The sequence below is a fragment of the Monocercomonoides exilis genome (assembly GCF_001643675.1).
Source record: "Monocercomonoides exilis strain PA203 chromosome Unknown scaffold7-2047599, whole genome shotgun sequence".
NCBI lineage: Eukaryota > Preaxostyla > Oxymonadida > Polymastigidae > Monocercomonoides > Monocercomonoides exilis.
In genome coordinates, this window is record NW_027150552.1 from 1,541,653 (window position 1) to 1,556,920 (window position 15,268).

The 15,268-nt window shown below is 42.1% G+C and overlaps 1 protein-coding gene across 1 annotated transcript; it reads right to left on the bottom strand.

Moving 5' to 3' along the window:
- Positions 1–2,293: 2,293 nt before the first annotated feature.
- MONOS_4103 (uncharacterized protein) lies at positions 2,294–14,740 on the bottom strand (the record flags this gene model as incomplete). The annotated part of the gene is made up of 1 exon (XM_067874149.1): positions 2,294–14,740. One exon carries the CDS (start codon positions 14,738–14,740, stop codon positions 2,294–2,296), a length of 12,447 nt encoding a protein of 4,148 aa, XP_067733533.1.
- Between the last annotated feature and the right edge of the window lie 528 nt (positions 14,741–15,268).

Genomic DNA, 15,268 nt, shown 5'->3' on the forward strand with positions numbered 1-15,268 from the left:
ATAGAATTATCAAGGTTTGGTCAATAAGACTGTCAAAAAAGGTTTGATTATTCTTTTATTTCCACTTTATTGTTGTTAATGTTATTTAATTGTTTTTTTTTTCCTTTCCCACAATAATTATTAATTTGAATGATCTTTTCTAATTTGAATTAGGATGATGATTTTATATTTTTGCCCTTTTATTTGAATGAAGTGACCTTAATTCAAATTGACGTAGGTTTATCTATAAAACCTCAATTTATTCAATTTTCCCAACTTAATCTGCATTGTATCTATTCTATGCTGTGTAAACCTTCATATGTTCAACTTTTTAATGGGACTTTTTTTCTTTATTGGCACTTTCTTTGTTTTTGCATGCCAATCATTTAAAAAAAGCTAGATGGACCTCAACACTCGGATGTGTATGTTCATATAACAAATACATAAAATTACGGGTTTATTTTTTAATTTTCTTTTATTTTTCGTAGAGATATTGCATTTTTTTATTTATTTTGAAGTGACTTTTTTCGGCCGAAGAAGCATTTCACAAATTTTTGAAATTCATTTTTAAAAACAACTGGCATTATCCTTTTTATATTCAAAATCTTAAGTTTAACAACTTGTTTTTTCTTTATTTTTTCACATTTCATTTTTTTATCAACATGCGAACACAAATTTGAAAATTTCTTTGTTATTTAAATGAAGAGTTAAAAATAAAAATGTGATATGAAAAATGCACACTCTTATGAAGAAGTGTGAAAAATGTTGAACATTAATATTTTCTATTTTCATCAAACTCATCAAAATGGAATAAGTTTGATCTCAGATCATTCAATGTTGTGACCATTCACCTTTTCAAGATAATAAGAAAATTTCAATGTTCAACCTTTTTCACACTTCTTTATTAAATCGTGTATTTTTCATATCATATTTTTGTTTTTAACGCTTCATTTAAATAACAAAGAAATTTTCAAAATTGTGTTCGCATGTTGATAAAAAATTGAAATGTGAAAAAATCTAGAAAAAACATGTTGTTAAACTTAAGATTTTGAATATAAAAAGGATAATGCCAGTTGTTTTTAAAAATGAATTTCAAAAATTTGTGAAATGCTTCTTCGGCCGAAAAAAGTCACTTCAAAATAAATAAAAAAATGCAATATCTCTACGAAAAATAAAAGAAAATTAAAAAATAAACCCGTAATTTTATGTATTTGTTATATGAACATACACATCCGAGTGTTGAGGTCCATCTAGCTTTTTTTAAATGATTGGCATGCAAAAACAAAGAAAGTGCCAATAAAGAAAAAAAGTCCCATTAAAAAGTTGAACATATTTGAACTGTATTTTTTCTTTCAATTTCAGCATTTGGATCCAATTTTTTTTTCCCCGTTTCAAAACACTTTCAAATGCCCAAAAAATAATAAGCATCAAAATAAAGGCAGTTTTCATTTTGAATTTTGAATTTGAATAAGAAAAACAATGATTCAAGGGTTTCAGGTTTTGTTCAAATCAATGACACCTTTTGAAAGAAAACTCTAATGCATATCATTCCTTAAGTTTTCATTCAAGGTGATATTTGATTCCATATTCTTTTTCAACAAGTTATAAAAACAATTCAATAATTCATGCAAGAGCTTTATTCTTTGGAAGCAAATTTTGTTCTAACTGAACATTTTTGCAACAATATTTCACTCCGTAATTGCTTTTGTTTCGTGAAATGACAATGATAGCAATAAAATATTAATCCATGCAAATTAAAAAGATCCTAGAACATAACATCTATTTCTTAATCTCAATATTTGTGTGCTCTCCAAAACAGTCCCAAAATAAAAGAGGTGTTCAATAATTCTCCACGAAAGTTGTTTCTGAACAAAACCAAAAAATTGAATGGAAAAAAGATATGGAAAGAAGTGCATTTTAAAGGAAACTCATCGCACGACACATCAAACACAAAAACACAAAAATAGATCTGTGCTCAAGGACTCCACACAAATTCCTCTTCTTGTTGTTTACCACAGCTTTGTGATAGCTCATAAATCTCCTCTCAAAAATAAAAACAAAAGATAAATAAAAAAACCTAATTCTTAAATACTAATGATGCGACGATGTTCAATTTGAAACAAAAGTCTGGCTTCAAATTACCCTGTGACCTGCTGGCCAAATCCGTGAGAAAATGATTGCCTCAAGGCAACTTACAGATTAACCAACAAATCACTATTCTCAATCCATTCATCCGTACCATCCTGCGCCAAGTATCCTCCATCTCTTTGGTGTTCTAATCCTGATTTTGGTTTCTCAACAACCACTGCCTCCTTTAAGTGCAGCTTTCCCCACTTTTGCTGAAACTTGCTCTCGAATTGTTTGCCTTGCTGTCATCCTCCTGCTCCTCATCAATTATCGCGTCTGACATCGTGAGTGTGACCTCATTCTTCGAGAAGAACTTGATCAGCTCCTTTTTCACATCGCAAAGCGTTATTCGGTCTCTTCCATGCTGCAGCAAAGCTGCTGCCACCAGCCCTGCCTGCCTGCTCCCCGATATCACACCCATGTTTGGCCTCTCTCCATTCGCAATCTTCTGCCCTGCTGCATCTCCCTCATACTCTTCAAATGGAATTTTCAGAGATAGGCACTCCCACAGCATCATCCCAACTGAAAACACCACTGACTCCTTTGTTGCACTCATCTTCTTATTCATCTGCAGTTCTGGCGCCTTCCACCTCAGACACTCTTTTCTGTAGTATCCATCTTCCTCAAATGCAGATGAGGGTGGTGGGGAATCCTTCCCATTTCTATTCGACGACGAGCAAGCAGACGAAGATGTGATGATGGTGGATGACGATATGGAGGAGGAGGAGGATGAATCATCAGAAAAGCAGTCCGAGTGGAGAGCGATGGCGATTTCCATATGTTCAGAGAACAGGATGATATGAGGGCTCAGATTCGCCAGAGAAGGAAGATAATATTTATCATCCTCAAACGAGTGGAGTGCTCCATGCACCACCCAGAACAGCAGATGTGCCCCTGTCACTTCCCGCTCCATCAGTGACCCAATCGCCATCTCCTTCTTCTCGTTCTTTCCATGAAGCAGCATGAACAGCGAATCCCTCAGATCCACAATCAGTTTCACGTATGGAGACGAACAGCTCATTGCATCCACCAAGTTTGACATCGAAGAGGTGGTCGGGCACAGATCCTCCCCTCGAACAAATGTGGATTCTGTGTCTGACGTATCTGTTGTTGAAGTGGATGAAATAGAAGGTGATGGCGATCTCTTTTGAATCTCTTCCTCCCACTCCTTCTCATCCACTTCCTCCAATACCCATTCTGGAATCTTGTCTGAATCTCTCCCAAGGATGTATTCTGTCGAGCCACTCTCAGATAACAAATGCTCCGATGACTCTGAATGCTCCATATTCGTCTCATACACCCTCTTCTTTATCCTCTCTTCATTCTTCTTCTCTGCCTCCTTCTCTGCTCTTCTCCACTGCTCTTCTGGTGACATTTCCATCGTCACCATTTCAAATGCCTTCGGATCTTTTCTGATGTTATCATTCACAATCTCTTTGTATTTCTTTGCTTCTTCTTTTGACTTTCTCCAACGCACAGCCAGAATAATAGATATAATAAGAACGACTAAAAACAAAACAGCAAAAATGGCAATAGCAATTAAAGCCCACGATGAAGCAGCTTCAATTCCTTCTTTAACAAGGTTTCCATTTCCCCCCATCTGTCCTGTTCTATTCTTCAGAACAAACTGAGTGGTACAGTGCTGTGCTCCCTTCTCTCCAAACGCAATCGTCACTGTTACTTCTGCTTCATTTGGCACTGACACGATTGCAGATGATGATATTGATCCCCTCACTTCCTTCTCTGAGACAAAGTCAGCATCTGAAAATTCATGCCGCTCAACAGCTTCAGCATCCCCAATCCATGTGCTCACTTTGAACGATAACTCGCATGGAATCAGAACACTTCCCAAAAACCGAAGCTCCACAACACTTCCCTTCTCCTTGCTCTTGACTTCCTCTAAAACCGGAATAAACAGAGTTGAACTCCTCTCAGATACTATTCCTTCAACTCTGCATCCTTCATTCAGAAACCAAAGAGAACTATTGTCCTTCATTCCATCTCCTCCCTTCAAACTCTCGATGTTCACCAACCCTTCACCTGAGCAGATGATGTTTCGCCTGACAGATGGAAACTTCACAACGCCTGGATTGTTGTTCAAAAACTCTCCCCTTTCAATTCTCACATCACCTCCAGAAACGGACATTCCTCCATCTTTCGCATTTTTGATAGTTGTGAAAGACATGACAACAGATGAATCCTCAAAATGGACAACTGATCCATTCCACTCACACATTTCTTTTCCCGATGCATTCAATTCAGACTCTCTTTCTCCCTCATCTCCACTGAATGTGCACGACTCCAGCTCCACAGCATTGCTTCTTTCACTTCGCAGCATCTTCCCTTTCTGCTCTCTTGACACACATTTGGCAAACGATATGTTCTGCATGCGCAGACTCCCCAAACAATTCGCAAATAACACTTCTCCCATTCCAGCTGTCATTGTGATATTTTCAATCGAACACACAGAAAACACACATTCACATTTATTCCTTGCATCTTCACTTTCTTTCATTTCATTTTCTCCCTCAAAAGCAAATAATGCCCCACCATCACACATAACATCTCGGCACTCGCTCTTTTCGATTGCCACCATCTCACAATCCTTTGCTGTTATCAACCCCAATGAGCATTCGAGCGAAGTCATCACTAATGATGTGCAGCTCAGCCTCGATTTCTGCTCACATGTAATCATTGGAGACGATGATGAAACATGGCTCAATGTTGCATTCTCCAACTCCAGATAACCCCCTGAGGAAACATACAGCAGCGTTGCATTCATCAAAAACGCATTCTTGTGCTCATTTACCGTTCCGCTGAATGTGCACTTCGTCATTTCTGTTTTCCCTTGGCCACACTCAACAAAGCGGAAATGATTCCTCAGAGACTCCGAATCCACAACAAAAGATATCCCCCGAAAAACAACAGATTCGATGCACAACACCACACACGGACGAGTACTCTCCAAATGTGTGTTCAGCCGAAGATATGCTGCTTTGGTTGTTCTCGATCTTATTGACGCGTCTGTCACATCCAGCTCACCCTTGATGAGCCCTTCCCCAATCACAACAATCTGACTTTCAAAATCGTGTGTGAGGTGGCTAACAGCAAATCCAAGCGATGCACACGGAAGCATCTGCGAGCCACAGTTCCTGCTGTCTTCGCTGGCCACTTCTCTGTCTGAGGTTGTGAATATCGTGTCATTCTGATATATCACAATGAATTCAATCAGGTTCACCGGCTCTCCGCACAGCTCTGTTCGGTCGATCCCATATATCGCATTCAGCCTGTTGTACTTCGATTCCCGCAGATCAAACAGGAACTGTGTCTCGTTGATCTGCTCCTTGATGCTGTAGCACTCCACAAACAGATCTCTTCCGATGTGTGCAATGTTCGAGTCAAACACAATGCTCTTGAACATCATGTCCAGGTCTCCTGCAAACACTGCCCCAACATACGCCCCTCCTCCCCATCCACTTTGAGCCGAGCAGCTGCTCAGTGTGATCGATGTGTCTCTCACATGCAGATATCCTCCTGAGACCATGTGAAAATAGATTGCCCCTCCCTTCGGCGAATTGCTGCTCATGCACATCTCAAACACACTCGCATTAACATCCAATGCTGTTGCACTGCTGCTCATCCCAAGATCAAAAACACATCCATTTCCACCATTATTCGTGATGTTCTTGAATTCGCTTTTGACCAGAGTGATGGCCGATCTTCCATTCCTTTTCTGCACCTCTCCCACTTGTTTGTCTCGTGTCCCAATGATGCTTCCATCTCTCATTTCAACCATCTCTGCTTTGAATCCCTCCATCACACATTCCACATCCACTGCCACTTCAAACAGATACTTTCCAATCGATGAGCTCACCACAGACAGTCTTTTCACAATCACACTTCCTCTCATCACAACTGCAAATGAAATCCCGCTGACTTGGGATGCTGGCACTTTCATGCTGACTCCACAATCAACCATCTCCAGTTCCTCTCCCTCGCTCACAATCACTCCCCCTCTTTCATTCACAAATCCATCTCTCACCACAAATGTGATCCACTCAAACCTCAGTTTCCTTGTGTTTCGCATGCACACATCCACACCCTCATCTCCAGAGCACTCGATGATCAGGCTTGCCGTTGATTGCTCCTCGTTTTCAGCACCAGCTGATTTCACCTCGAAGCCTGACAGAATCCCATCCTCCTCATATCTGCACTCTCCAGACACCACAATCGTTTTCTCATTAGCCTCAGTCAACAAATGCTCAATGCCATATCTCCAGCTCTGACACGGATCTTCGGCACTTCCACACCGCAACAAGTCATATCCTCCTGCTCCCACATGCACTGTGCTGCTTCTGAACTCCACCAGAAACCGAATCAGTGATGTTTCCCCGTGGACTGAATCCGCTCCCATCAGATCGTTATCATCACTTTCCATCTCGCTCAATGAGAGATTGAATGTCTCTGTTGTCACTGTGGTGTTCAGATCCTGGCATCCAACAAACAGATGCTTTCCAATTGCTGCGAGATTTGACAAAAAGAATGTGCCGTTCAACGATATGCACTTGGGCTCTGTCGCTTCACTCCCATCAACAAACATCGCTCCTCCTTTCCCATTCCCTGCCTTGCACTCGCATCCTTCCATCCTGCACCCATCCACTTTTGCACAGTCACTGCTTCCCAGTCTGATGCACATCAGCCCTCCTTCCTTCCCCGTTCTCGATTTCGCTTTTGTGAGTGTGCAGTTTTCTGCTCTCAGCGAGCCTTGAACTGCAAAGGGTGCATGCGAATGCTCTGTCAGTGAGGTGAAAGAACAGTTTTCAACGATAAACCTGCCTCCCATCACTTTCACAATTCCATAATCCGTCAACATTCCACTGCTTTCGCTGATCGAGCAGTGGTTCATCATCAGTTCTGCACTTGTTGAAGAGGAAACAATGATCGCCTGGATTGCAGATATCATTGAAGAGGGTATCTGGAAATTAATCAAGCGAAATTCAGATGCTTTTGAATTCACAAACACACCATCAAACACTCCGTTCTGCAATTCACCTGAAACACGAAGCTCGCATTCTTCTCCTTCAGACAGCGAGGCAACCACAAACGATGACACATCATATCCTCGGTCGATCTCAACCACATTCTGGATGTGCAGCTCCCTCTTCTCTGCTCCCTCCAACGTGTTGCTGTACCCGCTCCAAAAAGAATGGCACGGATATGCTTCCTCACCACAGCCCACCATATCGAATCCTTCACTCGACACAACAACAGTTGAAAGATGTGCCTGAACCAGAAACAGCCTCAGATCCACTGGATCCTCAAACCTGGATACGTCCACTCCCTTCACATCAACAGTGCTCTCATCGCTCCCACTTGTCAACTCAATGCAGAATCTGTCTGAGAGGATGGATGAATTCAGCTCAACACATTCCACAAACATGTCTTTCCCTACAAATGCATTGTTTTCTTTGAATCCAACACCTCTGAACAGGTAGTTGTTGGCATATCCTTCACTCATTGCAACAAACAGGCATCCTCCATATCCTCCTCCAACATCACTCACCCAGCTGCTCATCTGTACGTTTTCTATCCTCAGCTCATTTTCCTCACTCATTTCGCACAACCCAAAACTCCCATTCTTCGTGCTCGCTCCGCACCCTTCAACCACACATCCATCACTCATTGTCAATCCAGATCCCTTGTTCACAGTGACAATACGCCCATTAATCGCATTCACTGCGCTCACATTCACTGCTTTGAACTTCCACTTCGCATGACCTCCACTCACAAACAAGCTCGCCTCTCCTGACGAGATTTGCGAGATTGATGTGTTTCGGCATGAAAACTCTCCTCCCTCACAAAACACAATTCCCCAGCTGCCTCCAAATCCCAATCCAGCAAACTTCACAGAACTCAGCTCAACTGATCCACCGCTCTCTTGCACAACCCACCTTCCAACTTCCTCTCTTCCCTCTCCTTCTTCTCCAAACAAACAATTCACAACTGCACATCTTCCTTGGATGATCAACAAAACCGAACTCAATGAATTCAAGGCTTGCAAAGCAGAAGCTGAAACAACAGAATTGGAAGTTGTTTCTGTTTCTGAAGTCAGCTTGAAATGCAGTCCTCGCAGAGAAAGCACAACTTCTGCATCAGAAACACACAGCTGACCACCTGGCTTAATCTCCAGCTCAGGCTTCGTGTTGTTCGTTCCATCAACTGTGAGTGTCTTGTTCGCATCAATAACCCCTTCCAGAAATGTGTTTCCTGCCAAACGGATTGTTGTGTGCAATTCAATAACAAACTTGAATGCATATTCCACATCTCTGCACGGCATTTCCTCGTGCCCACATCCATTGTTGTTCTGGAACAACCCATTCACAAAAACAATCTCTTCTCCTGCTGGAAACAGCATCACCAATATCGATGAACTGATGACTGCTCCTGAAGTGTCATCATACACCCAGAACCGTTCTTTCTCGTCAGATTCTTTAACTGTCTCTTCCCACAGCTCCAGACGCAGCATCTTTCGTGGCTGGGGGCACACAACATACACATCTTTCCCGATTTCTGCCCTGTTGTCCACAAACTCGTTCTGCTTCATGCTGTACTCCACGCTCACAGCACAAAACTTCAGATACAACCCTCCTCCAAAGCTCTCTTCTCCAGACACCCCATTCCCTTCAAAACAGTTGTCTTCAACATTCAGTGTTCCTCCCGCTTTCACCTCCACGCATCCGCACCCTCCTCTCCCGTTGTTTTCCAAACAGCTCACGTTGTTGAATGTGTTCCCCACTATTTCACATTTCTCTCCTTCTCCCACTTCCCCAACAAATGCTCCTCCATCCCCCGCTTGCCTGCTGATATTCCACACATTCACACACCTCATTTCAACTGCCCCACACTCCACAAATCTGATCATTGCGCAATCAGAAAGAGTTGACATATTCATCCAAGTGTTGCTCACTTTGAATGATGAGCACCTTCCTCCACTCAACACCCCTTCAGACCCAATAGCTGACACATTCTCCAGATTCGCTTCACTCAGCTCCATTTTTGAACCGATGCCGCTTGCTTCCACCAACCCATGACCATCCACACAAACTCCTTTCACAGAAAAGCCCTTCATTGTCAGCTCTCCCCCTTGCACACTCACAAACGAATAGTTCATCTCTCCTGATTCGCTCTTCACAGAGCACTCCTTCAGCTTCAAAGAACATTCTGTGCACTTCAGAAAACATTTTCTGTGAGATGCAAACGACTGCGGCACACAGAACCAAATACACTCAAAACTCGTGTTTTTCTTTGTCTCAATCATGCTGTCTGAGTCTCCTTCCCCACTCTCAATCACTGCTCGATCCCTTTCATCTCCCTGCACCTTTATCGTCATTTCTTGTGCATCAAGCACCAGAGGATTATCGAACACAAAATCTCGAAGAAGCACAATCTCAACATTTGCATCACCAGCTCGCCGTGTGGCTGCATATTTTATTCCCTCACACGGATAATCTTCGAACCCACACAACCGGTAGTTGCATCCCTTCTTCCCCACATACACTCCTCCGATGCTTTGACGGAAAAATACCGCCAGTGGAATCAGCATCTCATTTTCTCCATTTTCCATCCCCATCATATCTTCCAGAATCGGCCTCTCTTCAACAGCCTTCGGAAAGTCAAAATTCAGCGAGTTGACATTCACCACATCTGACAGATTCCCACACATCACAAACATGTTGTTTCCTCCATTTTCTGCCTCGTTCGCATTCTCTTCCTTTCCAAACTGCACATCTTTCAATGCAAAATCCCTCCCTCCATCAATGCATTTCACAACCATCCCTCCACCCACTCCACTCAATAATTCTGATGCATCAGACACGTCACCATTCAGCGCCCTGCATTTTTCTGCAAGTCTTTCTTCACCACTTCCTCCAATTCGAAGAACTGCTGTTCTTGACAGCTCCACAAAACATCCTCCCCCGCTCCCTCCATGAACAGAACAGTTTTCCCAGCGAACTCCATTCAGCACAAGCTCCATCCCATCATCCAACTTCCCAAACAGCCCACATCCACTCACTCCACTTCTCGTCAAGTTGCAGAACGAGCAGTTTCTCATATGCATGCTCTTCCCCATATTGTCGAACAACAATGTCTTGCAAAAATCATCTGCAGCCCCTTCCTCCACAACGGTTGTGTTCTCCACATTCAAGGCTCCTCTCGATGAATATGATATCGTTCCTTCTGATGTTCCTGATCCCTTCACATTCGTCATTGTGCACCCCACGATCTCACAGACACCTTCCTCTGATATCCACACTGCTGAACCAGAATTGAACGTGATATCTCTCATGCTCACACCCCACAAAGTGAGAGTTCCGCCTGTGCACATAAACAACGAGTATGCTGCTGAAAGCGACAACCGAATACTCAAACTGCACGAATCCACCCTCAAACTCCCTTCTCGTGTGAACATCAAAGACAGTCTTCCATCCAGCCCAGAAGGCACAACAATCTTCACCCCTTTGATCAAGCATGTGCTGCTTGTCTCAATCATTCCATCTTGCTTTTTATCTGCATTCTCTCGAACGTCTATCTGCGAGTTGACTGTTGTTCCGTTGAATTCAAATGCGCCTTGAGACAGATTCGCCTCAGAACTCAGTGAAACAGCACTCGTGATCGTTGAGCTCAACCCGTCGGTGTTTGCCCATCGCGTTATGACAAAGTCTATCGTGGCACAGCCATATCCTTCGTATCCACATCGGTCAAAGTCCTTTTTGTTATCTCCCCCAACAATCACTGGAAGAGGTGCTCCCCTCAGATACAAAACCAAGGGGATGGCATATGTGTCGTCTCCTCCTTCATATCCCACAAGCTCATCTTCATTCGTGGTGTCTCTGCAGAACTCAAAAGTGGAATTCGTCACTGATGTTGTGAAGTTCGGTGCTCTCAAAAACACATTGTGACCATGTAAATCTGCATGGCATTCAGCAAACTCCAGAGCCTTCAGCACAAAATCCACTCCACTGTTCTTCACCTCAGCAAATATTCCGCCGCCTAACCCCCCACTCCCAGATGAGTACCGTGCTTCGCTCTTGCTCACCTGCACCAGCGAGCTCTTTCCAACATGAACAATTCCACCGCTCTCCATCGATAGCCACATCGCTCCGCCGTTGCCTTTTGTGCATTTCCCACTCACATTTCCGCCTTCCACATCCACCTCACACCCGGCTCCCACAATTCCATGAATAAAACACCCATCTCCTGTTTCAACTTCCAATCCACTCGTGTTTGTCTCATTCACAAGAACACTTTTGGCTCTGAAAGCAACAATCGCTGGCTGTGTGCTTCCACGTTCACTCTCAAATCTGCTTGTGCTAATTTTTGCAATCGATCCGTTGCTGATCTCAATCAGTCCATGCTCCCCTGTGCAAACAACATCTGTGAAAACTGCTTGAATCATCGATATTTCAGAATTTGAGCCATCACAAGCCAGAAATGGCTGAGCCGAGAAACTCAGTTTCACCACTCCAACATTGCTCAGAAGCGTCTTGCCATCCTTCACACAAACAAAACAGAACGGGATGATCTGCTCATTTGAACATCCTTTCACAGAAGAAGATGTGATTTCCAATGAGCTTCCCTCTCCTTCTTCAACAACAAACACACTTGTCTGCTGCTGCTTCAGGCTCTGCTCCAGAACAAACGCCACCAAGGTGATCTTCACACTGCTCCGAATCTCCACCATCTCATACAGGCGGCTATCGTTTCCAACCATCTTCACCTCCGACTTCCCTTCCACTCCGCTCATGATATACCCTTTTTGTCTATCCAGCCTGAAACACTCTCCCCATGTGTAGCTTTTGTTGAACTGTATCGAGTTGCTGCTGCTTTCTTGCCCAAACCCATAATCCAGCGAACGGCACGGATACTTCACAAATCCACAAGCACTCACATCAAATCCTCCATCCCCAACACTCACTCTCGCTTCTCGTTGTTGAAGATAGAATACAAGTGGGATTGCAATGTTCGGAGTTGCTCCATCTTCGCCTTCGATGTCTTTCTCCCCAAAGTAGTTTGGATAGAATGGAAGATGCTCCTGAATCACACTTGTCTTCAGGCTTGGCGATGCAATGAACAGATGGCTACCCCAGGTGGCGATGTTCCCCTCAAACTGCGGATTCACAATCTCAAAGTCATCCTCTGCATTCTCCAGCTGCAAAAATATCCCTCCTCCTTTGCTCTTTCCCGCACTTCCATCCGGATCAATGCATTGTGCAACACAGTTCATCACTTTCATCACTTTGTTTCCTGAGCTGACGTGTAAGTGGCTTCCTCCTGCTGTTTTCACCCACAGCGCTCCACCGTTTCCATTCATGCATTTGCACTCGCTGATCGTGGTATTCCACAAATCACATGTCTCCCCACTCTGAAGTGTTCTCTCAATAACTGCCCCATTTCCTTCCATTCGATGAATCCTTGTGATGCTTCCGTTTCTCACATCAACGTTTCCTTCCTTCTCCCAAGCAAACAGGCTGCACGTCCCCAAGCACACACCCTCAATGGAACAGCCTTCAAGAATTATCTCTCCCATTTCTGCAACAAAAAACGGCTTGGCAAACGAAGCATCCATTGAATCTGCACAGATTGAACACACCTTCAGATCAATCAGCCCATAAAACCCTTCAACAATGAACAACGACCCATCACGAGATTTCCCTGAAGCATGAACAATCGTCCACCTGTCCAGCTCCAGACTTCCACTTCCAACACTGAATAGACACCCACTTCCAACATTCGATGACACTGTGACATCTGTCACTGCATTGTCTTTTTCAAATTGGATTTCAAGCCCAAATACACTGATATTGCTCTCCACTAATTCTGAACTGCACACCACAATCCCTGTATGTTTGTGGCTCACCCACTGTGTCAAAGCAAATCCAATGGTCTTGCATCTGTTGATGCTTGCTCCACATCCCAAGATATCATTTCCACCAGTTGAATCTATTTGAAGAGGATTGTATATTTCTGGAACATCTGGTAGCCACCCTTGCTTTAGTTCTCCACAATATACCCTACCTGTTGACTCTGATGTCGAATAGGAACAAACAATCCATTCTTTTGCTGCTCTTTCTGTACCATTGCCTTCAATGTAAATGTCATGCCCTTTCTTGTTGAATGAAGTGTTATTCATGAAAAAACAAAACAAAAATGAACATATTGTGTTTCCAATCGTTACAATGTTTACTGCTCCTGCATATGCTGTGCAAGCTTTTGATTCTTTTAACAAGCAATTAGCAAAATGATTTTTCACTCCATTATAAATGTGCAAACAACCGCTCCTTGAATCTGCTCTATTCTTTTCAAATGCACAGTCAATTACATCCAATTTTGAGTGTTTCTCAACGTTTAAGGCTCCACAAATGGAAGAAGAGTTGCAATTTCTAAAATCGCATTTTTTCAAAAATGGATTTGCCATATTAATAATCGAGAATGCTCCACCATGAGGCTCTTTTGGAGGACAATTGCACCAGCAGCTTTCAAAAGTTGTGTTGATAGTGATAATATTTCCCGAGCCAGCACAATAAACAGCTCCTCCTCGTGGGTATGCCTCGCCAGTGTAAGTGATTGAGCAATTCTCAAACAAACAACCCACGAGAGTCAGTGATGCGCTTCCTTTAATACAAATCGCACTTCCGTTGCGTATGGATGATATGCAATTAATGAATGAGCAGCTCTCATATTCAATCATTCCGTTGTCGAATGTGTCGAGAGAACTCGAGAATGTCTTGTCTCTAATCGGATCATGCGATTTCTCGAATGATGTGTTCGTTGCACAAAACTCAATCATGCTCTTTGCTTTTTCAACATTATTGCAAAACACATTGTCGCATTCATTTATTTCGCAATTTGAAATGAAGGACTTCTGAAAGCACACATTTTCTTTACTGACGCCTGTTTCTTTGTGTGCTACATATGAAGTGATGTTGAAAAATGCAACATTGTCAATTGCGGTAAACAGCATTGTTGATGATCCCAGCACAGATAAAAAAGGCATCATCGTCATTGAAGAAAACAACGAATCTTCCAAAAACACTTTTTCTCTCATATTCAGGTGGTTCACATTGCCATTCCAAGTGACAAATGAAGTCACTTCTGTGTTTTCGTATTTCATTAGCAGTGTGATGTTTCGGATTTTAATATCGCATTCATTCATTCGAAAAAGTGTATTGAATGATCTTCTTTCAAAAACAGCCTTTGAATCTTCAATTTGGAGCGACGAATCCGAAGCAGATACACAGAAAGCATGCTTCTCACCCCTGAAGAGCATTAACCTTCTTTCTCGAAGCGTTGAATTTTCCACTCTGAAATGCGTTGATATTGAGGTTTGTTCGAATAATGCATTTCTTTTCTCAAATAAGTCAGGAAAAGCGATGCTTCTTCGAATATTTTCCTCACAAATGTTTTCTTTAAGTAAAATCGAAATTTTATTGGAACGAACATTGCTGATGTCGCTGATATCTTCTTTTTCAATAATCATATCTTTGTTGTTCAATCCCATCTTGATTTGAAGTGAAAACGATGTTACCAATATGAAAAGTGTCAATTGGATAAGTGGCATCCTTCTGCGAAACATTAAAGCTTGTCCAACTTGAAAAACAGAGAAAAGAATATTCAATAAATTTAACTATTAAAATAAGGGTCATCTGGAATTTTTATTGATCTTGATTTTATTTTTGATAAAAAAAAAAAAAATAAATAAATAGAACTTTATTATTTCATGAAGAAAAGTGATGAATAATAGTCGCTGTGCATTTTTCAATGTCATTGACTTCTTTTTAAAAAAAGAGAGTGATTTTAGGCGAGGAGAAAAAAAACTTCCAGTTCAAAATGCTTTTTAATGTTTCAATGTTCGCAATAAAAATAAGAAATAAGAACATTTGGTATATTTTGACGAGAAATTTTTGTTTAATTCTGAAAAAAAAATTGGAAACCCATTTTTGAAGCTTTTTTTTATAAAAATAAAACCCAAACAAGTGATTTGGCTTCGTTTTTTAATAAATATTATGCCCTTATTCATTTGTTATCAATGCATTTATACCAATTACGTCTCAAAAACCTATAAGAAATTATGACAGATAAAATTTATTGGGTTTTTAATAAA